Raw genomic sequence first — 22330 nt, forward strand, 5'->3', positions numbered from 1 at the left:
ACCCAAATTACCAAGGAGCCCTGGGACCCATATTTCCCTGCTATATTGTTCCTTCCTTATCTAGTATCTGGGCATTATAAATGTGGGCCAGAATGCAAAACTTGGCTGCTAAGAGCAGTACCATTCAGGTTAGAGAGATGGCTTAGCAGTTAAGAGCGCTGGCTGCTTTTCTAGAGGACCCAGGTTCAGTTTGCAGCAGTCACAACTCCAGTCCCAGGGGATCTGAAACCCTCTTCTTGTCTCCAAAGGCACTGCGTGAATGTAGTGCAAAGGCGTACCTGTGGCAACAACCACCGCCCTACCCCCAGTCTCAAAATATTTTATTTCCGAAAAAGCAGCACTGCACTGTTCAACAGAGTGGCTGTGCCTTGGCAGAGCTGGAAAGGGGTTCCCACTTCCACACTGATGGCAGCAGGGAGCCTTCAGATCTTCAGGAAGACCTAGAGCAGCATCACTGGTGGAGCAGTGCTATCTTGGCGGGGCGGGGGATGAGGAAGTTCTCAGAAATGTTGAGTAGCCAGGCAGAGGGGATCTGGGATGTCTTAGTCTTGGCTGAACAGATAAAAGGGTTGTGCTGCAAATATATGTGAAAGTGTCTGGTATTTATCAGGGAATGACACCTAGTAGTCTCCAGGGCAGTTAGGCATCTAGGCCAAACTGGCCACGACTAGATTCATAAAGCGGCAGCACTTCTATTCATAAAGAGCGGTGACAGATGGTTGTCAGGATCACAAAGGCATGACTCCCCATGCTAAAGCATCCCTTTGGTGAAGGAGAAATACCCAGTCCATTGCTGGTTTCATACCGGCTGAAACAGCTGAAAATAGTGATTGGATTATAGGATTCAAGAAGGGCAGCAAAGGACCAGGGTTAGTGAGAGGAACTCCTAGCAGATTAGCAGTCTGAGGAGCCCCTGTAGGCTTGAAGGCTCTGGAAAGACCCTAGTACCATGATCTGTGACCACTGGAACTTTAGTCTAAATCTACTCTGGTTGTGGTTTGGAGAGCTCCATCTGCAACTGAGGGGTAGAATCTTGTTTCCTTGCTCCCAGGCAGCTGGACTAGTATAGCTCTGCATCAAGACTAGGACACAGGCTGGTTCTTGTGTGTCTTTAATTACTGGCTTGTGGCCCTTGTTCCTTAACAGTGCATCTCTGGCCGGGCGGTGGTGGCACACGCCTTTAATTCCAGCACTCGGGAGGCAGAGGCAGGTGGATCTCTGTGAGTTCGAGACCAGCCTGGTCTACAAGAGCTAGTTCCAGGACAGGCTCCAAAACCACAGAGAAACCTTGTCTCGAAAAAATAAACAAACAAAAAAACAGTGCATCTCTGTCCCCAACAAGCAGAGGTCCCCTGCGACGTTTGAGTGGTGGTGGTACAGTGACTTGGGCCTGTGACAGGAGGGCCATTGTCTCTGTAACCTGGAGAAGAAGATAGGTTATTTCTATTTGTTCTATATTGTATCCCCTCATCTCTACCCAACCTCTTATACCTTTGGTGTCTTCTAGGTGGAGGACGTAGTAAGGGGATCCCAAGTACAGGGCCTTTGGGTGCTACACATCTCACAGCCAGGGCGGTTTGAGGCATTGATGAAGGTGCAGGAAGGGCAAGACCAGCCAGGCTGGGAAGATGGGAAGACCGTTGATGCATCCCAGCTCCTTCCAGTGCCCACAGCTGCCCATATCTAGCCCACTCCCAGAGGCTCTGGTTATTTGCCCACCTGAGGGGGATTGGGGAGACTGGAACTGGCTGGCTGGAGGGTGTGAGGCTGCTCCAATGACTGAGGAAACAAGCATCCTGATTTCCCATCCATCTTGGAATGTTGAGGGCTATGTCCTGTGACAGAGGAAAAGGCTCAGGGCCATCTCAAAACTACACCCCACCTCTCTTACCACCATTAAGAACTAACCTGAAGCTTCTCGGGGGGCTGAAAGCAAGTAGAGAAAAGCAGGGTCCCCATCTTGCGAGACCCCATAGGAAGCAAGGCTTCGTTCAGGCACACATAGGCACCGCCCAATGACCCAGCGCTGCACAGCTGGCGGGAAACCGAACTCTGAGAACACCTGAGGCCAGAACATCAGGGCCAGGCAGTGTTACCTAGGATCCATGCTATACATGTAAGATTCCCAGTGCCCCATGCTCACCTTTTCCTGGAGGGCTGCAATGGAGCAGTGTGGGTGGATCTGCAGTGAGACATGGGCAGATGATGCAGAAGACAAAACAGATGTGGCATCTTCAACTGTGACTTGCAACCTATGTCAAAATGTAGATCAGAGGGTTGGACAGTTAACCTAGGAGGGTCAGGAGGACAGAGTAAGCAATGCAAGATCAGGCTCTACCTGATGGGACCTGGTGGGAACCAGGCCTCCATGAGCTGGACATTGAGAGCCACATGATGCTGGGCCAGGATTGCTGCCACATGAGCTGCTTCTTTCTCATCTCCATCTGCAATGGCCTGGGCCAGGCGTGTAGCCAGCTCTTCTACGGGTAGAAAAGACAACTATCACAACCAGACACCAGCCATAGCTCTCCCAAGTCCCTCCAGTCTGTCCTTACCTTTTTTCAAGTTTCCAGAACTTTGAGGAAGATCCACCTCAGGTTGGGTTGCTTTAGATATTTGAGCCACAGAAGAACATGGTGGAGAAAGGGGGCACATTTCTGGGGCTGGGGCTTGGCTGCCATTGCCTAAGAGAGAAGATACGGGGTAGGCTAGTGGTCTCTATCCTCAGGATTTTAGGACCTTTGCGTTCTTGGCCTGACCACACTATCCTTAGGCCATAATTCAGGCTAAGCCTTCCTCTCCCAATCTTGGCCCTCAAAACAACAAAAACTCTCAGCTGGACAGAGATGGATCAACATTTCAGAGCGTCTGATGCTCTCGCAGAACACCCTGGTTTGGTTCCCATAAACTAACAACTACCTGTAACTCTCCATTTCAAGGGATCCAATGACCTGGCCTCTGGGGCACCAAGTACACTGGTACAAACACACACAGAGAAAATATTTATATGTAAAATTAAAAGAAAAATCCTCAGAAATCCTGCCTGAATTCTGGTACCAGTGCTATATCTGATTCATCCTTGGTATCATTTTTTTAAATTTATTAAAAAACTATTTTTTCATTTTACATATCAGTTCCAGTTCCCACTCCCCTTTGTATTAATCTTTATGAACCCTTCTGCCAGCTGGTCCCACCTGTGCATCTCCTGTTTAGCAGAATCAAAGCAACCCCTCAGATGGGGGCTTGCCATTTCCTGCCCAGCAGCAGACCTGTAGTCAGTGACCCCCTCTCAGTACCCTCAGGAGTCTTCTGGCTCTCTAATCTACAGAGAATACTACACTGTTTGTTCTGGCATCCTTAGAGAACTTGATATACTGCTGTTTCTACTTATCTCCTGAAAGCCAGCACACTGCAATAAGGGATCCCCACCCAGTCATGATAGCTCCCATAATGACCTAGGCCCTTGATACCCTGAACCATGTCACCACTGAGATGGGTAGAGCTTTTCAAGAACTTTGCCTGAATTCTGAAGGTCACTTGCACAAGTTTCCCTTGGAGAATTTGTACTTCTTGCATTTTGGGCCATGAAACTTAAGCCATATTCTTTTAATTTCATTCTTCAAGAAGACTTTAAGACCTTATTTCTTTTGGTTATTTACTTTTTTGTTTGTTTTGTTTTTGAAAGAGTCTCTCTACATAGCCCTGGCTGTTCTGGAACTATGCAGATTAGGCTGGCCTTTGAACTCACAGAGATCCACCAGTCTCTACCTCCCAAGTGCTAGAACTAAAGATGTATGCCAGCACACCCAAGGAGATCCTATTTTAAGTAGCAGCCTTCCCTCCCAGCTTTCTCATTCCTTCTACCATCTAATTGAAGTTTATTTATTCTAAAAATTAAAGTTCTAAGGAGGGCAAATTAGAAGTTTGGATCATAATAAAAAAAGTGTCCACAGGCTGGAGAACTGGATCAGTGGTTAAGAGCACTTGTTCCACTTCCAGGGAACTGGGGTGCAGTTCTCAACAACCACATGAAAGCTCACAACCATCTCTAACTCCAGTCCCTGGGGATCTGATGCCTTCTCCTAGCCTTCAAGGACACTAGGCATGCACATGGTGCAAAGACATGCATGCATGTAGAGAAAAGATTCACACATATAAAACATTTTAATCTAAAAAATTGAAAAGTTCCCAGGAAGGGGCTGGAAAGATGGCTCAGAGGTTAAGCACTGGCTGCTCTTCCAGAGGTCCTGTGTTCAATTCCCAGCAACCACATGGTGGTTCACAATCATTTATGAGATCTGGTGCCCTCTTCTGGTGGGCAGGCATACATGCAGACAGAACATTGTATACATAATAAATAAATAATTAAAAAAATAAAAAAGTGCCCAGGAAGGTCGGGGAGAGAGAGTTCAGCAGGTTAAAGTACTATTTTGTGCCGGGCGGTGGTGGCGCATGCCTTTAATCCCAGCACTTGGGAGGCAGAGGCAGGCGGATCTCTGTGAGTTCAAGACCAGCCTGGTCTACAAGAGCTAGTTCCAGGACAGGCTCCAAAACCACATAGAAACCCTGCCTCAAAAAAACCAAAAAAAAAAAAAAGTACTATTTTGTTTTGTTTTTGAGACAGGATTTTTCTGTGTAGCCCTGGCTGTCCTGGAACTTATTCTAGACAAGGCTAGCCTCAGAGATCCGCCTGATTCTGCCTCCCGAGTGCTGGTATTAAAGGCCTGCGCCATGCCATCCAGCTTAAAGTGCTTTTCATATAGGAAGAATTTAAATCCCCCCAAACCAAATAAAGCCAAGCTTGGAAGTGTGTGTCTGTTACCCCAATGTTTCTATGGTAAGATGGGAGATAAAGAGACTAAGCAGAAACTTCATGGGAGTTAGGGAAACTAGTCTGACTTATAAAGTAGCTAACAGCAGAGACTCTGTCTCAAACAAGATGGAAAGTGAGGACTAACACCCAAGGTTGTCCTCTGACTTCCATACATGCCATGCACATGTATGCCTGCATACATACATACATACCACATATACACACACAAAGGAAAAAAGAGAGTTCCGCAGTTGGGTAGTACACATCTGTATCAACACTGGGTACAGATGTAAGTGAATCATTAACAGTTCAAAGTCAGCTTGGGCTAGATAGTGAGTTTGATATCCGCCTGGGCTACACACTTGTCACAGTGAATAGTCTAAAGCAAGGACTACATAAACATCCGGTAAATAAATGACTTGAAAGTCTTCCTCAATGCTGAGTTACCCCTGCCCCTCTAGCAGTTTTTCCTCAGGTCTTATTTGTAAGCTGCCCTATATCTCCTTAGGGCACAGGCTACATCAGTGGTTCTCACCCTATGGGTCACGACCCCTTTGGGTGGGGTCAAATGACTGTTTCACAGGGGTCACCTAAGACCATTGGAAAACACAGATATTTACATTATGACTCATAACAGTAGCAAAATTACAGTTATGAAGTAATTTTATGGTTAGAGATCACGACAACATGAGGAACTATATTAAAGGGTAGCAGAAATAGGAAGGTTGAGAATCACTGGTCCACATGCAAGGCCGTCTTTTTCTCTATGCTTCCCTCTCAGACTTAGGCTGACCTCTCCAGAGCCCCAGCCATGTCCGTGCTTTCCCAAGCAGGCACTGTGTACAAGCCTCACACTAACTGGTCCCTCTATCTCCATTTTAACCACTAATTCTTCCAGTTTAACAACCATAAAACCTATCTAATTTCCTCTCCTAAGGTCCTCGGGTCTTTTTTTCTAACCTTGGCTACACCACTCTATATGACTAGAGAGTCTGTCTTTAGTAGCACAGACCTGAACCTGTTATTTTTCCACTGAACAAAATGCTGTTCTTGAACTTTTGGCCCTGCAGCAGGGCTTGCTCTTCCTTTTCACACTTGTCTGGTATTCCAGGTGTCAGCTCTTGAACCTCTCATTTTCTCCACTTTCTTCCACTTGGAAGCCTTCCTAGACGCCCAGCTTCTCCCATCACTGTCCCTACCCACGACTAAGAGGCCTGCATTTATTCCACGACACTGACCATTTTGTCCCTCCGCGGTGGCATCTCGCACCAGTGCTGCCCACTGCTGTGCTTCCTGGGAGTTGAGGAAGTGCACACTGAAGGTTCCAGGCCCTCCCGGCGGAGGCTGCAGCTCGTGTTGGTTAGGTCCACGCACTGTATAGCAAATGGACTCCAAGGGCCATTCTAAACTGACCTGAAGAGGGAGAGTATGCTGGGTCAGTAGTCCTCATCTTTAGCCAAGATCAAAGGAAAAGAAAACAAGAGGTCATTTTTACCGTCCTAAGCCTTTCTTTCCTGTTATCGTACCAATTTCTCATGAGAGTTTGTAAAGCATTAACCCCATTTTCACAGACAAGCAAAGAAAAGTAACTGCTTAAGGACAGTTGGCAGGGGAATGGAGACGCTTGACTCCACTGTCCCGGCCCACACTCACCGCCCCTGGCCCGGTGCCCAACAGCCCCAGCCGGAAGCGCCCAGGACGCTCAGGGTCGGCGCTTAACTGCAGCCTCCGTAGCTGCGCCTCGGTGTCGTGCCCGGCGCCCAGCGGTCTCACCGCGGCCTGCACTGCAAGGAGCACCGCAGGCGAACTAGGGTTTGCAGCTGCTGCAGCCCCGCCGGCGGGCGGCGCCATATCTGGTGCGGCAGAGTCCTGACCCTCCGAGAGCGCTTCCGTGATACGGAGCTGTCGAGCGCTTCCGCCGACCAGAAACTCGGGCTATGGGCCTAGGTTCCGGATGCGTCAAGCGCGGAGAACATGAAGGACCCAGGGTCGCGCACTACCTGAGCTCGACGGCCCGCTGTGCTCAGGGATAGAGAAGGTCCAACCTCCAGGCACGCTAGTCACGTTTGAGCTGGGCCCGGGGACAGTGTCAGAGACCAGACACCGGTCACAAAATGAAGGATGGACTTTTCTCAAAGGTTCGCACGGGCGACAGCCGCTGCCCGACGTAAGGCAACACCAACACCAGTACCCGGCAGGAGCAGGACCCCAATCCACACACACACCAGACGCTGGTGAGTCTGTTCCACCCTGGGAAAAGGGTTGCCCCCCCCGAGGGCGGGGCGGGGCTGCCCTAACCAATGAACACTAAGAGGGGAGGCGGGTTCGTAAGCGAGGGCGAGACAGACAAGCTACACAGCCAGTAGGAGGGGAAGATAAAGTTGAGTGGCGGAGAATTTCCCCAATGGCTTGTCGCGGTCTGGATCCTGAGGTCGGAGCGAACCATTCAGAGGAGTGGGGCCGGACCTGTCGGCCGCTTGTTGTTGTCGGGCCGGGGGAGGCGGAGGTCGCTGTTTCGTTCGCTGTCTGGTGCGATCTGTGGCGGTCCGCGGCAGGTCAGTCGCAAAAGCGAGTGCTGCAGGGGGGCGAGGCTATGTCGCGGCTGCAGCCCGTATGGGCCGACAGGGCCTGGAGTAACGGGACGTCGCCGCGAAGCTTCTTCCCCCGGATACAGTGCGGCCCGAGTGGAGGCCGCGGCGCCGCCCTCCAGTCCTGAGGAGCCCGCGCCGCGCGCAGCCCGTGCCGTCGTCATCTCAGCACCGACGCTAAGCAACCCGGCTAGCCTGGCTTGATCTAGCCAATTCCTGGCAGGTGGGTGTCCGCCTTGTGCTCCAAGCGGTCCCGGACTGCGGGAACCACAGTCCCCGGCAGGGCTCGCGCCTGTGCATTGCCTCATGGGACTTGTAGTTTTGCCGCTGCCTAGCCCGAGCGCCTCTCTTGGTGCACTGCCTCCTGGGGCTTGTAGTTTCCCCTTACGAATCGGATGGCGTCTCTCTGCTCCCTGGGCGGCAATGCCAGGAGAGTGCTGGCCTGAACCTATGGAGGTTTGCGTACAAAGAGAGAATTAGGCATAATTGCAAATGGAACTGAAGAACTAATGGGTTTCCTCTTCTCGCCTGGAAACAGCGAAGCAACCCATAGAACCGGGGGCTCAAGCCCCAGGTGCCCGGTTCCGAACCAGATTACAGGTTCTTAGCCTGATTGAGGCCCTTAGTACAGTCTAAGGGTGTCTGCAGAGTGCCAATTTGGGTAGGGAACGTAGAGAGAGGGACTTTCCAACACTTTGAGAGTGAGCAGAATACAGGGTGGCCCTCTCATCCATTCCCCACCTCCCACTCCCAGCCACCTCCAGGACTCTTGCAGCATGTAGGAGGAGTTGGAGTTGAGCTGGACCCTGGTCTTGCCATTCTCAGGTAATAGGATCATTTCCCTGCCAATGCTGAGTGCTCAGGGGCAGGTAAGGGGAAGGAGAGGAGCTGCCAGATGGACTCAGCCAGACCCAACTGCAAACAGTGCTCTACTAGTGGGTGGGAAGGCTGCAGGCAGAGCCTTTGGAGCTAGGCAGCCAAACCTGGCTTCCCGCATTCTCAGGTAGCACTGCACTAGTCCCTCTGGCACGAGAAGCCCCCGCCCAAAGGACATGAAGCTACTGGAGAACTCCAGCTTTGAGGCCATCAACTCGCAGTTGACAGTGGAGACTGGAGATGCCCATATTATTGGCAGGTGAGGCTGGAGGCTCTTGGGATCAGACTCTCGGAAGCCACCATCTTATCCCCTGAGTTAACTGCTTGGGGTCGGCGTGCTCCATGATCCTGCCTGAATTTTGTAGGATTGAAAGCTACTCGTGTAAGATGGCAGGAGATGATAAACACATGTTCAAGCAGTTCTGCCAGGAGGGCCAGCCGCATGTGTTGGAGGCACTGTCCCCACCCCAGACTTCAGGCCTCAGTCCCAGCAGGTAAGCTGAGTGGAGCCTACCTTTGGGGGTATGTGGAATGGTGGGCAAGCCTGACATTTATCTCTGTTCAGATTGAGCAAGAGCCAGGGTGGCGAGGATGAAAGCCCTCTGAGTGACAAGTGCAGTCGCAAGACCCTCTTCTATCTGATTGCTACACTCAATGAGTCCTTCAGGCCAGACTATGACTTCAGCACAGCCAGAAGCCATGAATTCAGCCGAGAGCCCAGCCTTAGCTGGGTAAGGATGGGAAGAGGGACCCAGAACCTTGTAGTCATGACCATCGCCCTCCCCACTTTGAGTAGGTTCTTGGGTTCCACCTGCCATCCTGGCCCCTTGTCATCCCTATTGTAACCCGCCGTAGGTGGTAAATGCCGTCAACTGCAGCCTGTTCTCAGCAGTTCGGGAAGACTTCAAGGCCCTGAAGCCGCAGCTGTGGAATGCGGTGGATGAGGAAATCTGCTTAGCCGAATGTGACATTTACAGGTGGGCTCACATCTTTGCAGGTAGACGTGGCAGGGGTGTGTGGCAGTGGGAGCCTCATACCTCTGCTTTCTTCCCTCTTCAGCTATAACCCAGATCTGGACTCAGACCCCTTTGGGGAAGACGGAAGCCTCTGGTCATTCAATTATTTCTTTTACAACAAGCGTCTTAAACGAATTGTCTTCTTTAGCTGCCGCTCCATCAGGTTGGTACCATTGCCACGTCCCTTTCTCCAGCCCCCTGTTCCTTAACTGGGTCTGTTCTCCCTGAGAAGGCCTGAGTAGCTGGTCCTAAGACTGGTATCTCTCTCCCCACCCAGTGGCTCCACCTACACGCCCTCAGAGGCAGGCAATGCACTGGACTTGGAACTGGGAGCAGAGGAGGTTGATGAAGAGAGTGGACGTGGAGGCAGTGAAGGCAGGGCGGAGGAGACCAGCACCATGGAGGAAGACAGGTGTGGTGGTGGTGGAGGCTACAGCCATAGCTCCGAACTCTAGAGCCTGGAGTGGGTGGGAAAAATCAGGGTTCTTGGCCTGGTCTGGGTGGTACCTCCTGAAGTCCTACTCTGTGCCAACTTCTGCCTAGAGTTCCAGTGATCTGTATGTGATGCGGAGAAGCAGAGGTCTCAGCTTCATCCGGCTTCGACCAATGCCTGAACTTGTCTACCTACGGAGTTCCAGAGCCTCCCCAGATGCTGGCTACACCCTGGCACTGCCGCCATCCTGGCGCTGCCCAAGGCTATACCTGCCTAGCCCTTTGGTTTCAGCCTGTGGACGTCCACTCACCCCTGCAGGCTCTTACTGCCCATGCTGTGGCTGGATTAGACAGCACAGGGCCGGATAGAAAGTGACTGCTGTGCACCGCCAGCCTGCCACAGACAGGACAGCTCGATCACAGAGTTTATTTTTGTATTTCTTATTGGGCCTGTACACTCCAGCTCTAAGGGCCAGAGACTTGAGGCCCTGTAAGCGGTGCCCAGTGTTTTATAGGGTCTGGTCTTGGACCAGACCCTGGTGCCCACTTTTGCCCCCCACCTTACCAGGTGGGCCACATGCACTGAGTGTCACTTTGCTGCAGCTCATTCATTTCCAATAAAAGTTTCTGTGACTTCGAAGGAACATGGAAGTGGGGGCGGGGCCTGCGTCGGGGGCGGGGCCTGCGTCGGGGGGGGGGGGGGTGTCAGGCCGGGAGCGTCTGGTATCTTAGCAACAGCTACTGCCTTTCCGTTAGTCTCAAGAGCTGTTACACCTCGTACCTCTGGGATTGTCCATGGAGGACGTGATGTTAGACGCAAGCAACCTCTTTGCATCAGAGGGTGACAATGCAGTTCTGGACACAGACGTTTTTGATCAGGAAGGCTATGATGTCCCAGATCCTGGGGTGCTCTCAGAAAGGCATGGTGAGGGCACCTACCATTGTTCAGACACCCCACTCAGAGGCAGATATTTCTCAGACTTTTGTTCAGTCGCAGAAGTGGAACTTCCCTGGACACTCCCTGACCCATCATGTCCCTCAGAGGAGAGCTCAGTGTTGCTTCCCACCTCCAGGGATAGGGCACAAGGCTATAGTGACACCACACCCTCCACTGACTTACAGAATTGGGTCTGGACGAGGCACCACTGCAGCTCTTTACAAATAGCCAGAAGTGGCGGAAAATGACACTGCGTTCCCGAGCCCGCCTGCTGTGGCTGCATCTACGCACATACCTCCATGACATTGTAGAAAAGGTGTGGCTCTTTACGAGGTTTCTAGCTGGGCTCTTCCCTAAAGACACTGGGCACCAACTCCACTGGTCCTTCCGAGTCTCCCCAGGCAGAGGAGCTCAGACCTCCACTATTCACATTTACGTCTGTGTACTCTGGCCTGCAGGAGAAAAGAGCAGAGATGCGAGTCACTCGGATGACACACGGGCTGGAGCCACTGCGTCGTCTAAAGGTGGCAGCTGGTCTGCGCTCAGTAGCGCAGGACCCAGTGGGTGGACGCTTCATGGTACTAGACGGTGAAGGTTACCTACATCAGCATACCAAGGATGGCTGGGTGCAGGCAAAGCTGCAGGCGCCTGTGGTGCTTAACGGGCTAGTGACTGTGCCTGGCCCTTTGGGAGAAGTGGGCCGCTTTGTAGGCTGGGGCCCAGCTGGACTGTCCATATTAGGGCCAGACTTCCACCTGCTCTGGCTGAGCCCGCCACAGGAGAACAAGACGCTGGGCCAGGAGCCTCTGTGTTGCTTACCAGTGCCCAGCCTGGGACTGTTGCTTGTGGCCCAGGTGGGAGGCAGCCTGGAGCTCTGGAAGTTCCGTTCAGGGGGTCGCCGCCTGGTGTCCTGTGGCTCACCTTTGCCACCACCGCCAGGCTTGTCTGGCTCTCTCAAGAGGCTGGCGCTAGGGCCGGAAACTGACCACGGCACCCAGCATTGCTTTGCTGCCTATGGCTCGGCAGTGCTCACTTTTGATCTGGACGCCTGGTCGCTAGTAAATGTGTGCCAGGATCTGCATAAAACGTGAGGGGAGTCCAGGGACGGGGGATGGGAGGCAGATCCCTTAAGGAGAGCCAATCACTTCAGGGGCTATAGAACCCACAGACAGGGCTGTGCTGAGTCCTCTGGGCTTCCCATTCTCTCCCGTCTAGAATCATCTCAGACCTGGAATATTGTGAGGAGGTAGCAGCCATGGTGACAGCTTCCCGGGACAGTACCGTGAAGGTGTGGGAGGCTGACTGGCAGATCCGGATGGTGTTCGTGGGCCACACAGGTGTGCCACAGCCTGGCAACTCTTGCAGTCCTTCTCTTTCATCCTGAGCTTGCCCTTCTTCAGGGTTGACTGAATCCCAGGAATGCCTCCCTCCTTAAGCTATGATGTGCCAAAATGACCGACACCTCTCCTGCAGGCCCAGTGACAGCTATGACAGTGCTCCAGAACACCTCGCTAGTAGTGTCCGCCTCACAGGATGGAACGCTTCGCACATGGGACCTGAGGGCCGCAACTCAGGTGGGAGAGGTAACACTGGGTTGCTGGAACCAAGACATATCCGAGAGAGTGAGCCGTTTGCTGGCTCCTGCAGCTCCTGGCTGGTCGGTGCTCTCTCTGTTCTCAAAAAGTGTGGAGCTGTGGCGTATGTGTGACCTCTATTCACCCTTAGCACAGCTATCTGCTCCAGTGCTTCACTTACAGGTGGCGCCGGTGCTGCTGGCACCAGCTGAGCCGCCTCTGCCCTCTCGCCTTGTATGCGCTTGTGCAGATGGGTCGGTCTACCTGGTGTCAGCTGCTACGGGACGAACTGTGAGTTCATTGCTGCTGGAACCGGAGGACTGTGCTGCTGGGGTGGTTTATTGTTTGTCTCGAGAAGCTCTGTGGGTGTTGACACGCTCAGGGCATCTACTGCGCGCCAATGCAGCACGCTGCCCCATGGTCGTACTGCACCGCCTGCGTCCGTCTCCACCCCCAGCGCCTCAGCCCTGCTGTCTGCACCTCTACAGCCATCTCACAGACCCTCGTAGTGCATTCAATTGCTGGGAGATTGTGCGCCATAATCAGGGCGACACGCTCCGCAGTGCCATTGCCTGGTCCTGGAAAAATAAAAACAGGTGGGCACTGCAGCTGTCTGAGGCTGGGTTAAGGCAAAATGTGGCTGACGTAGTGACAGAGCCTTGACCAACAGCCTCCTTCACTTCTCACAGATTCTTACCAATGATAGGGCACTCAGACGGCACACTGTCTGTACTGGATTGGCGCACATCAGTGACAGTCTTTCTTACAGAAGCGCACAGTCCAGAACCAGTGACTGCTATTGGGTCCACCTGGAACATCATTGTTACTTCAGGTCAGTACCTTCTCCCTCAAAGACAGCCTGGGAGCCCCTGCACCTGCCCGAAGTCCCAACCCTGGCTCCTGCTTCCCAAAGGTGGCGATCTGACAGTAAAGATGTGGCGTGTGTTCCCGTATGCCGAGGAGAGCCTGAGCCTGTTACGCACCTTTTCCTGTTGCCACCCAGCAGTAATGCTCTGTGCTCTGGGCAAGCACATCACTGTAGGCTTTGAGGACCCAGAGAGCGCCACCTATGGCCTGGTGCAGTATGGCCTGGGTGACAAAATGCGCAGTGACCACCGGCCACAGGATGACCCTACGGACCACATCACTGGTGAGGACAGCGAAGCAAAGGTGAAGCCTCTGTCCTTATTCTCAACTGCTTCCTAACCTTAGTTCTGCCCCTAGGCCTATGCTGCTGCCCTTCCCTCAAGCTATATGCGTGCTCCAGCCTGGACTGTACCATCCGAATCTGGACCTGGGAGAACCGGCTGCTGCGGTGTGCTGGGGCTCTTTAGTGTGGGGGCAGCTAGTGGCTAAAGGATAGCCATCGGGGGTTTTCTAAGCTCTGTTTTCCATTAAAGCTCAGGGGCTGGACTGAAAGGGACAGGGTCTTGCCCCTGTCACTGCCTCAGGTTCCCCCTCTGTGAAACAGGCCATAGACTCTCGGCACTCTTGCAGGCTCCTGCAGTTGGATGGTCCCCCTCAGGCCCTGGCCTTCTCCAACAACACTGGAGACCTGGTATTCGCTCTAGGTTCCCGCCTCTGCCTGGTGTCCCACAAGCTCTACCTACCTACATCCTATCTAGTTGAGGTATACAAAGTGGTCAAGGTGGGACTGGCAGCGGCGCACACATGGTACTGGGAACAAAGCTCTTCCTGCTTCTTCAGAAATTGTGTCAGAAGTGCCCTGAGGTGGTGAATGACCCTCCGCTGCCTCTGAACAGCCAGAAGCCACTGACATCCACCCAGCTGCAGAGGCTTGCCAGCCTCCATGGAGCAGCCAGCCTCAGGTCTGCTGGCGGGGCTACTCAGCTACTGTGGAGGGTTCTACCCAGTCCCTGCGGGGGCAGGGTTTGCAGAGCTGTGTGTCCCCAGTGTGAGTTCTCCACATTCCCAAGTCCCTCTGGTATTGCTACATCTCAACCCAAGAACCTTTTCTCCCGGCTGGTCCTTACTCCAGCTTTTAACCCATTCCACCAGTAACGTCCAGAGTCTCACCTATGCCTGCTTCTATCTACAGTGTGACCTTGCCCTTCAGCTATCACCAGATAGAAACAATTCAGCAGCCAGTGTTGAAGGAGGTAGTGTTGAACCTGACTCTTTGCCTGCCCAGTGCCCATCCATGCTCCATATCCATTCTCAATCCACAACCTCTCAGCCTCTGGCCTGAACTCTCATGGTTGCTTTGGGCAGCGCATGGCAAGTTTTCAAAGAAGCAGGGGCTGACCACTGATCTCCACTTCAGGACTTGAAGGATATCATAGCCCGAGATCAAGACCTTCAAGAACTGAGGCAAGGACTGGTGGTCCCGGCACCCCGGCCCCAACTCTCCTGGAAGATGCGCCAGGAAGCCTTTGACAGTTACTTACGTCTGATCTACGGTTCTGACCTGCTGGTGGGTATGGGATCAATCCCAGGCCCTGGCATAACCTTCACCCTATTTGACACAGACTTCGTGTTTGTTTGTTTGTTTGTTTGTTTGTTTTCCTGTCCCAGGACATAAAATCTGGAAGGGAGTCCCTGCAGTGGGACACTGCGGGCTCCATCACAGAGAAAGAGACTCAGGACACGGGGATCCAGCCGGGAGCTGCTACCAGTGGTGGGCAGGCTACATTAAGCACTGACATTCAGCCAGTGTCCCTACCTTCAGCCCCTGACACCCCAGGAGCCCCAGGCAGGCGCTTTGCCCGCCCTCCCCGTGTCTCCTTGCCCATTCCACCCACTCACCGGACAGTGCATAGCCAGGCATCCCAGGTGAGGCTTTCTTCCCTTCCCATAGCCACCCATATATGACACTGTGGTCCCTGCCCCAGCCCCTTGTAATTCCTTGTGTACCCTAGCTTCTAGCACGTTCCTCACTGAGCTGTGAGCTGGGCCTCAGTTTGGATCTGCAGCTGCGGTGGGATTCGTTTGGAGAAAAGATCATGGACCTGAACACATCACCTGATTACCTGAAGAATAGGGTGAGGGTCCCTATTCAAGGGTGGTTTTGGGGGCTTGGGTGGCTGTGCTCTGTTCTCACTCCCTGTCCTTCCCCAGGTCCCACTGTTGCTGCACAGAAGGCCCCAAGATCCTCTCTCAAAACTAGGGGGCTTCTTTCCTGCCACCATACAGCCCCACAGGGTGAGACCCCCACCCCTCCTTTCTCCCAGAGGTACCCTCTTCTAGGGGTCACTCTTTGTATATCCTATCTCCCTTGGCTGTAAATCATTGTACCCCAGTCTGACTTAAGGGCCATGCCTACTTGGAGCCTACAGGGTCAAGACTTAAGAACCCTGTACCTCTGCCGGGCAGTGGTGGTGCACACCTTTAATCCTAGCACTTGGAAGGCAGAGGCAGGCATATCTCTGTGAGTTCAAGACCAGCTTGTCCTACAAGAACTAGTTCCAGGACAGGCTCTGAAACTACAGAGAAACTTTGTCTCAAAAACAACAACAACAACAACAAAAAGAACCCTGTACTTCTCCATTCTGGCCAGTTCTGGTGTGGTACACTCCTTGCTGCTTTCTAGGACTAGGCCCAAATCAAGGGCCCACCACCAGTGGTTGTTTCTGCATACCACTGTCCCCTCTGGGAGCGCTACATTCCCTGTAGACTTTTTCTGAAAGACCAGAGATCTTGTGCTCCAGGGGAGCAAAATCCTGTGGGGTCAGTCCCTCCAGATCCACCATCTTGCCATACTTGGTCACACTGGGCACCCAGGCAGGCCCTAGCCCCTTGCTTAGCACATACCAGGCTCCTGTTCAGGTGTATCATTAACCCTTCTAGCTTGGGGAGGCCTATTCACTCAATTTATGAACCAGGTTCCTTTCTTCCTTCCCTGCCCCCTCTACCATGGTTTTTATAGACACCCCTGTTTTAGGTTAAGTTCCACAGAGAACATGTGTGTGGTTAGCACTCACCAGGAACCAACCACCTCTAAGTTCCTCCTTCCATTTACAGTTCATATCCCCCAGATTACCTTGTATTGGGTTTCCAAGCTAAACTGTCATTTGTGTGTTGAGAACACAAGCAAGCTACCAATCTAGTCTAGCTTGTGGTGGCCCGTGATTATGGGGGTGCCCCCTGGTTATGTCCTAGTGATTCTCAGTCCAATCTGTTGCCCTCCACATCTAGAAACGCACTCGGCCCATCAGCTTTCCTGGCTGCGTGCCCAACTCTGTGATAGTGCGGCAAATGTGGTTGCAGGCAGAGGTCAGCTGCCTCGGCTCCCTAGAAGAACTCACCCAGGACAAAGTCAAGGCAAGAAATGGAGCTTGGGGTTAGCAGGGTGGGCCCTGCTATCTCCACAATCTACCACATCTTCTCTCTTGTCCCTCTGCAGTCAGTTGGAGGCAAGAATGACGAGTGGCTGAAGCGCAGGTGGCGCAAGAAACTGAAACTGCTCTATTGGCTTCAGAACGCACGTAAGAGCGGGGAAGGAGAGGACGATGAAGAGGAGGATGAAGAGTTGGAGATGGAGTGGCTCTCCCCTTCTCCAACTATTGAAGAGCATCTAGAACTCTGGGAAGCAGACACTCATGTAGGTACTCTAGGATCTCATGAAGGGAAAGATTGGTGCTCAGAGATGGGTTTGAAGCTTCTTTCATTTTCCTTAGCGTTCCATGGGCTTGACCACAAAACCTCAACCTGCAGTCACCCAGCCCAAGACCCCAGTGGCTCCGCACCAACACCAGCCTGAGCACTCACTCTTGGAAGAGCGCTATGGGCATTTGCCCAAGTTCCTGCATCAGTTTGTTGTTCAAAACTGGTTCAAAAAGCTGTTCCCTATCTTTACCCTGAAGGTTAGGAGACTCTGAGAAGCTGGGAAGCCCAAGCTGGGGGTGGGGGAAGGAGTGAAGGTAGGGGCTACTCCACATGCAGAGTGGAGTTAGGGATGGGCAGGGCTTCAGCAAATCTTCCCACAGGCCTATCCAGAGATGGGCACCATAGACGGCTTGGCTTCAGTGTTTGTGGACTTCCTGCAACAGGTTACCTGGGCAGAAAGAGTACAAATTCTAAATGCCCTGCTGAGGCTGTTTCCTGAGATAAGCAGTGAGCTCCGCAGCCGGCTGCAGGGCAAACTCTTGTACTTGCTCAACCAAGACCAGCCCCCTAGCCTCCAGGTGAATCCCTCCACAGTACCCCGTATCCTCACCTACTTCCAGAATCAACCACGGTTCCCTAGTGCCAGCCTACTCTTGAGTCTAGGACAAGATTCAGAAGCAGTTTGTGATGCTGGCGCTGCAGCTGCTCCTGGCCTGCACCCTGGAGGTCCTTGATGTGGTTTTGGAGATCCTGACCTACTACCTCTACTCACCAGCCAGTTGTCAGTGAGTTGAGCTCCTTCTGGGTTTGCCCTACCAGCTTGGGAAGACTTGGGTTAAGCCTCATCCACCTGTTCCAGCCAAGAACTCATGAATCTGCTGGTTGTGCTGGGCCTCAAGGACCCACAGGGCTTCCTGTTCAAGGAGTTGGCAACCTGGGCTGAGAACTTCATCCTTGACTCCAAGGCCAATATACGCACACAATGTCAACAGAAGCTGGAGGAGATGAGTCTTCAGGTCTGGTGGGCCAAGGACTGGGTGACTCACCTACCTGTTGCCTTCTTCCGAGGTTTCCCAGAAGATCATGGGTGCCCATAGGAATGCCCCTGGGTTTTCCCCAAACAGAATATTTCTTGAAAGCTCTCTATACAACAGATGGCTTTACAGGGATGGAGGGAGAGGAGGGGCTGGATGAGGCATCCTCTCCCAGGGGCTAGTACTCTAGCTGAAGGAAAATTCAGAGATACAGGGTCTAGAGAGATGGCTCAGTGGTTAAGAGCACCGACTGCTCTTCCAGAGGACCCAGATTCAATTACCAGCACACAGCTCACAACTGTCTGAAGATCCAGTTGCAGAGGATCTGACACCTTCACACCAATGCACATAAAATAAAGTTAAATAAACCATAAAAATATTAATAAAAAATTCAGAGATACAGATGCAAGGGTCTGTATCTCCATGGGCTACTCTCCTGCAGATGACTAACTTGGAGCAGTCTGCAGCCAGTGCTTCTACGGAACCTTCCAGGGAGGTCTCCTCTCGAGCCTCCCTTGCCTCTGGGGCATTCCTGCCTGCCTTGAGCACCTCTTGGCTACCCTCCCCCTCCCGGGCATCGGAAGTCTCCATGCGTCAAGAGCTGATGGTGTCACCTGTGCCTTCAGTTTTGGAGCCCAAGTTATCATCCATGCTAGATCTCCATGCTGCAAGCATTAAGGCACATTCTCGCATGCGGTCAACCAAAAGAGTCTTCGCTGATACACTGCAGGCCTTCTGTTCTGTGATCCAGGACAACTTGCATGTTCTTGTGTCCCCTGTAGTAAAAAAAGGGCCACCTCCACTGGAGGAGACAGAATGGTCACACTTTCAGATACTGGACCTTTTTTATATTGATGTGCTTAATTTCTTCTGTGAGAAGCAGCGGGCACGGCAGCAGAGCTTGCTGGAGGAGGAGGAGGAAGAGGAGCGCTTACAAGTCTCACGCTTAAGCCAGCTACGGCCCAACATTGTGATGCGGCCGCCCCAGGATCGCTGGTGCGCATTACTGTGGGCCTGTCAGGTTGACCCTGCGTGGGCTGCAGAGGAAGGTCTGATTGAATCCTCTTCCTTCTTCAGGCTCTATCCCATTTTTCGGCTGCAGGAGACCAGGCAACCAAGCTTTGGGATGTTTCTTAGGGGTGAGTGGACACAGGGGTAAGAATTGAACCCTAATGCCCTCCGCCCCAACTCAACCTCAGCCTACAGCTTCACTCTCCTGGCTCCCTGCATCCAGGTCACAGGCTGTACCGCCAGGGCCCAGCTCGCCGTGATGGCTCTCTTCGGGTGCTGAAGCTGCCACTGCCACGAATAGAGTTGCAGCCTTTTCCCCCAGGTTGGCCTGCACCCCCACGGGCGCTGCCCCCACTGCTCCTCCAGCCTACACTGCAACGCTACTTTCTGCCCCAAGACACAAACCCTAACATCTACGGTTGACCTGGGGGACAGATAGCCATGGTTCCATGGTCAAGGCCCAGTCCTACCACCTTGGCAAATCACACTACCATGTTTGGTCTGAATTAAAATATATATACATATATATAGTTACTTATTGTGTGTATATACATGTTCACTTGTGTGCAAATGCACATATGTGTGCATGCTTTTGGAGGCCAAAAGTTGATATCAAGTTTCATTGTTCTACATCCTATTTATTTATTTAGTTAGTTAGTTTGTTATGGTTTTTTGAAACAGGGTTTCTCTGTGTAACAATCCTGGCAGTTCTGGAACTCACTTTTTTTAAAAAAAATATTTATTTATTATGTATACAATACTCTGTCTGCGTGTATTCCTGCAGGCCAGAAGAGGGTACCAGACCTCATTACAGATGGTTGTGAGCCACCATGTGGTAGCTGGGAATTGAACTCAGGACCTTTGGAAGAGCAGGCAATGCTCCTAACCGCTGAGCCATCTCTCCAGCCCCTGGAACTCACTTTTGTAGACCATGCTGGCATCAAACTCACAGAGCTCCGCCTGCCTCTGCCTCCTGAATGCTGGGATAAAGGACCTATTTTTACTTTTATTATTCTTTTTTTTTTCTTAATAAGAGTCTCTCTACATAGCCCTGGCTGTCCTGGAACTCAGAGATCCACCCGCGTCTGCCTCCTAAATGCTGGGATTAAAGGCATGCGCCACAACGCCTGACCCTATTTAATTATATAAGAGTGTTTTGCTTGCATGTGTGTACCAAGTGGATCTCAGCAGTAAGATGTCTGCAGCAAGTATACTAATGACTGAACCAGATGCCATTTAAGGAAAAGGAGTCAGGTGGGACTTGTGCCCAGTTTGATACCCTCTTCCCTTTGTTCTCCAGGCCCAGAGGCGAGAGCTGTTTCTCTGTCTCTTTAATTGTAGGCTTCTGTTTTTATAGTTCATATGCTGTTCTGGTTAGTTTTTGTTTGTTGGATTTGTTTGTTTTTCAAGACAGGGTCTCTCTGTGTAGCTTTAGCTGTCCTGGACTCACTCTGTAGACCAGGTTGGCCTCCAACTCAGAAATCTGCCTGCCTCTGCCTCCGAAGTGCTGGAATTACAGACATGTGCCACCACTGCCTGGCTTTTTTTTTTTTTGTCAACTTTATACAAGCTAAAGTTGTTTGAGAAGGGGGAACTTCAACTGAAAAAATGTTCCCACTAAACCGGCCTGTGGGCAAGCCTGTGGGACACTGTTCTACATTGATTGGTGTGGAAGGGCCCAGTCCACTGTGGGCGGTGCCATTCCTGAGCAGGTGGTCTTGGGTTGTTTAAGGAAACAGTCTGAGCAAGTCAGGAGGAGCAAGCCACTAAGCAGCACTCCTCCGTGGCTTCTGCTCTAGTTTTTGCCTTCAGGTTCCTACTTTGGGTTCCTGTTCTGACTTCCCTAAGTGACAGATTATGACCTGAAGAGTATAAATGAAACCAACCCTTCCCTCCCCTTAGCTGCAATTCTAGATGGCAGTCCATCATTGTGAAAAAGTCAAGGCAGCAGGAACCTGGAGCAGCGAGTCACATTGCAAGTCTGCTTTCTCCACTTTTAGAAAACTCAGGATCCCCTCCCCAGGGAATGGTGTCACCCACAGTGGGCAAAGTCTTTCCATTAATTCAGATATCCCCCTCCACAGACATGTCCATAAGCCAATTTAATCTAGACAGTCCCTCATTGAGACTCCCTTTCTAGGTGACTCTATCTTGTGTCAAGTTAACAATCAAAGTCAATCATTCTAAGGAGGTCTTTTTTTGTTTGTTTGGTTTTGGGTTTTGTTTTTTTTCAAGACAGGGTTTCTCTGTGGTTTTGGAGCCTGTTCTGGAACTAGCTCTTGTAGACCAGGCTGGCCTTGAACTCAGAGATCCACCTGCCTCTGCCTCCCAAGTGCTGGGATTAAAGGCGCGCCACCACCGCCCGGCTTCTAAGGAGGTTTTCAGTTTTGTTTTGTTTTGTTTTGTTTTTTGTTTTGTGAGACAGTCTCAGTCTATAGAACAGGCTGACTTCAAATTTATGATCTTCCTGCCTCAACTTCCTGAGTACTTGGGATTAGACATGAAACACTATACCTAACTTATTTATTTATCCATCTATGTTTTTATTGGTATCTATTAATTATACATAGGTTATATCCAAACTCCAGTCCTTGAGTGCTTTTAATCCCAGCACTTGGTAGGCAGAGTCAGGCAGATCTCAGTAAGTTCGAGGCCAGCCTGGACTACACAGCAAGTTTCAGGACAGACAGGGCTACACAAAGAAACCTTATCTCGAAAAACAAAACAAAACAAAAAACAAACTCCAGTCCTCATGCTTGCAGGGCAAGTCCTTCAACCACTGGGGCCCTGTTTAACAAAGACTTTTAGAAAACGCTCTTTCTTTGGAGGACAAGGCTACTGGATTTCCTGGCTGACATCCTTAGACCCCTATGTCGTGCCCTAATATCCTCGAGCAAAGGACTGCATGCCAGGAAGCTGGCTAGAACACCCTTATGCCAGCACTGGCTATTTTGAATATTCTACAGATACACAAGGCTAAAATACAACTTCAGCTCCAAGAGGTGTGGCTTCAGCAATGATGTTTCAAGCAGCTTTGGGTAGGCCTTTCCTAGCAACCATTTGTACCAGGTCAGATGAGCACTTCCCCTGATAGTCTAGCAAAGGAGACTGTGACTGTGACAAAAAAAAAAAAAAGCAGTGCCTTCATTGATATAGCTTCATTTGAGTTCATTTGACCTGTTCCAATTGGTGCAAACTGTTAACTTCTGACTATATACAGGCTGTATAGTTCTCTTTGTAAACAAGCTGGGAGGTTTTTTTTTTTTTCTTTTTGAGAGGCCTGTGTGTACAGCAGATTGGTTTCAGTCATTTAAGCAAGGGTGACCTTGGAAATCTGGATTCCTATCTCAGCTTCCTAAATGCTGGGATTATATCTGGTAGGAAACACTTCTCCTACCATTCCAACATTGGGCCAAAGAAAAGTCTTTGCCAAAGATGTTTTTCTTTTCTTTTCTTTCCTTTTTCTTTTTTTTTTGAGACAGA

The 22330-nt window shown here is 51.4% G+C and overlaps 3 protein-coding genes across 7 annotated transcripts; 2 read left to right on the plus strand and 1 right to left on the minus strand.

The window, feature by feature from the left end:
- Nucleotides 1-303: 303 nt before the first annotated feature.
- Nucleotides 304-6763, minus strand: Sharpin (SHANK associated RH domain interactor). Its single transcript, XM_075959633.1, has 9 exons — nucleotides 6467-6763; nucleotides 6052-6226; nucleotides 2556-2684; nucleotides 2339-2480; nucleotides 2144-2252; nucleotides 1909-2062; nucleotides 1720-1835; nucleotides 1492-1620; nucleotides 304-1420 (listed from the first exon to the last, which is right to left on the minus strand). Exons 1-8 carry the CDS (start codon nucleotides 6662-6664, stop codon nucleotides 1504-1506), a joined length of 1140 nt encoding a protein of 379 aa, XP_075815748.1. The 5' UTR covers nucleotides 6665-6763; the 3' UTR covers nucleotides 304-1420; nucleotides 1492-1503.
- Nucleotides 6764-7486: 723 nt separating this feature from the next.
- On the plus strand, nucleotides 7487-10365 carry Maf1 (MAF1 negative regulator of RNA polymerase III). Of its 2 annotated transcripts, XM_075959636.1 has the most exons (9): nucleotides 7510-7624; nucleotides 8156-8226; nucleotides 8405-8536; nucleotides 8643-8771; nucleotides 8843-9008; nucleotides 9133-9254; nucleotides 9337-9456; nucleotides 9571-9705; nucleotides 9837-10365. In XM_075959636.1, the coding sequence occupies exons 3-9, from the start codon at nucleotides 8454-8456 to the stop codon at nucleotides 9856-9858; spliced, it is 777 nt and encodes a 258-aa protein (XP_075815751.1). In that variant the 5' UTR covers nucleotides 7510-7624; nucleotides 8156-8226; nucleotides 8405-8453; the 3' UTR covers nucleotides 9859-10365. The 2 variants fall into 2 exon arrangements, with proteins under 2 accessions (XP_075815750.1, XP_075815751.1); XM_075959635.1 differs by lacking the exon at nucleotides 8156-8226 and having other exon boundaries at nucleotides 7487-7624.
- Nucleotides 10366-10449: 84 nt separating this feature from the next.
- Wdr97 (WD repeat domain 97) lies at nucleotides 10450-19467 on the plus strand. Of its 4 annotated transcripts, XM_075959640.1 has the most exons (24): nucleotides 10450-10650; nucleotides 10848-10978; nucleotides 11121-11749; nucleotides 11878-11999; nucleotides 12136-12832; nucleotides 12926-13068; nucleotides 13150-13386; nucleotides 13461-13551; nucleotides 13734-13866; nucleotides 13944-14065; nucleotides 14296-14356; nucleotides 14521-14670; nucleotides 14772-15029; nucleotides 15116-15238; nucleotides 15315-15398; nucleotides 16392-16517; nucleotides 16600-16797; nucleotides 16874-17059; nucleotides 17183-17380; nucleotides 17466-17587; nucleotides 17662-17818; nucleotides 18279-18832; nucleotides 18914-18975; nucleotides 19071-19467. In XM_075959640.1, the coding sequence occupies exons 1-24, from the start codon at nucleotides 10521-10523 to the stop codon at nucleotides 19268-19270; spliced, it is 4914 nt and encodes a 1637-aa protein (XP_075815755.1). In that variant the 5' UTR covers nucleotides 10450-10520; the 3' UTR covers nucleotides 19271-19467. The 4 variants fall into 4 exon arrangements, with proteins under 4 accessions (XP_075815755.1, XP_075815752.1, XP_075815754.1 ...); XM_075959637.1 differs by having other exon boundaries at nucleotides 18279-18975; XM_075959639.1 differs by having other exon boundaries at nucleotides 17246-17380; nucleotides 18279-18975.
- Nucleotides 19468-22330: the final 2863 nt, after the last annotated feature.

Source organism: Microtus pennsylvanicus, chromosome 2 (assembly GCF_037038515.1).
Source record: "Microtus pennsylvanicus isolate mMicPen1 chromosome 2, mMicPen1.hap1, whole genome shotgun sequence".
Lineage (NCBI taxonomy): Eukaryota > Metazoa > Chordata > Mammalia > Rodentia > Cricetidae > Microtus > Microtus pennsylvanicus.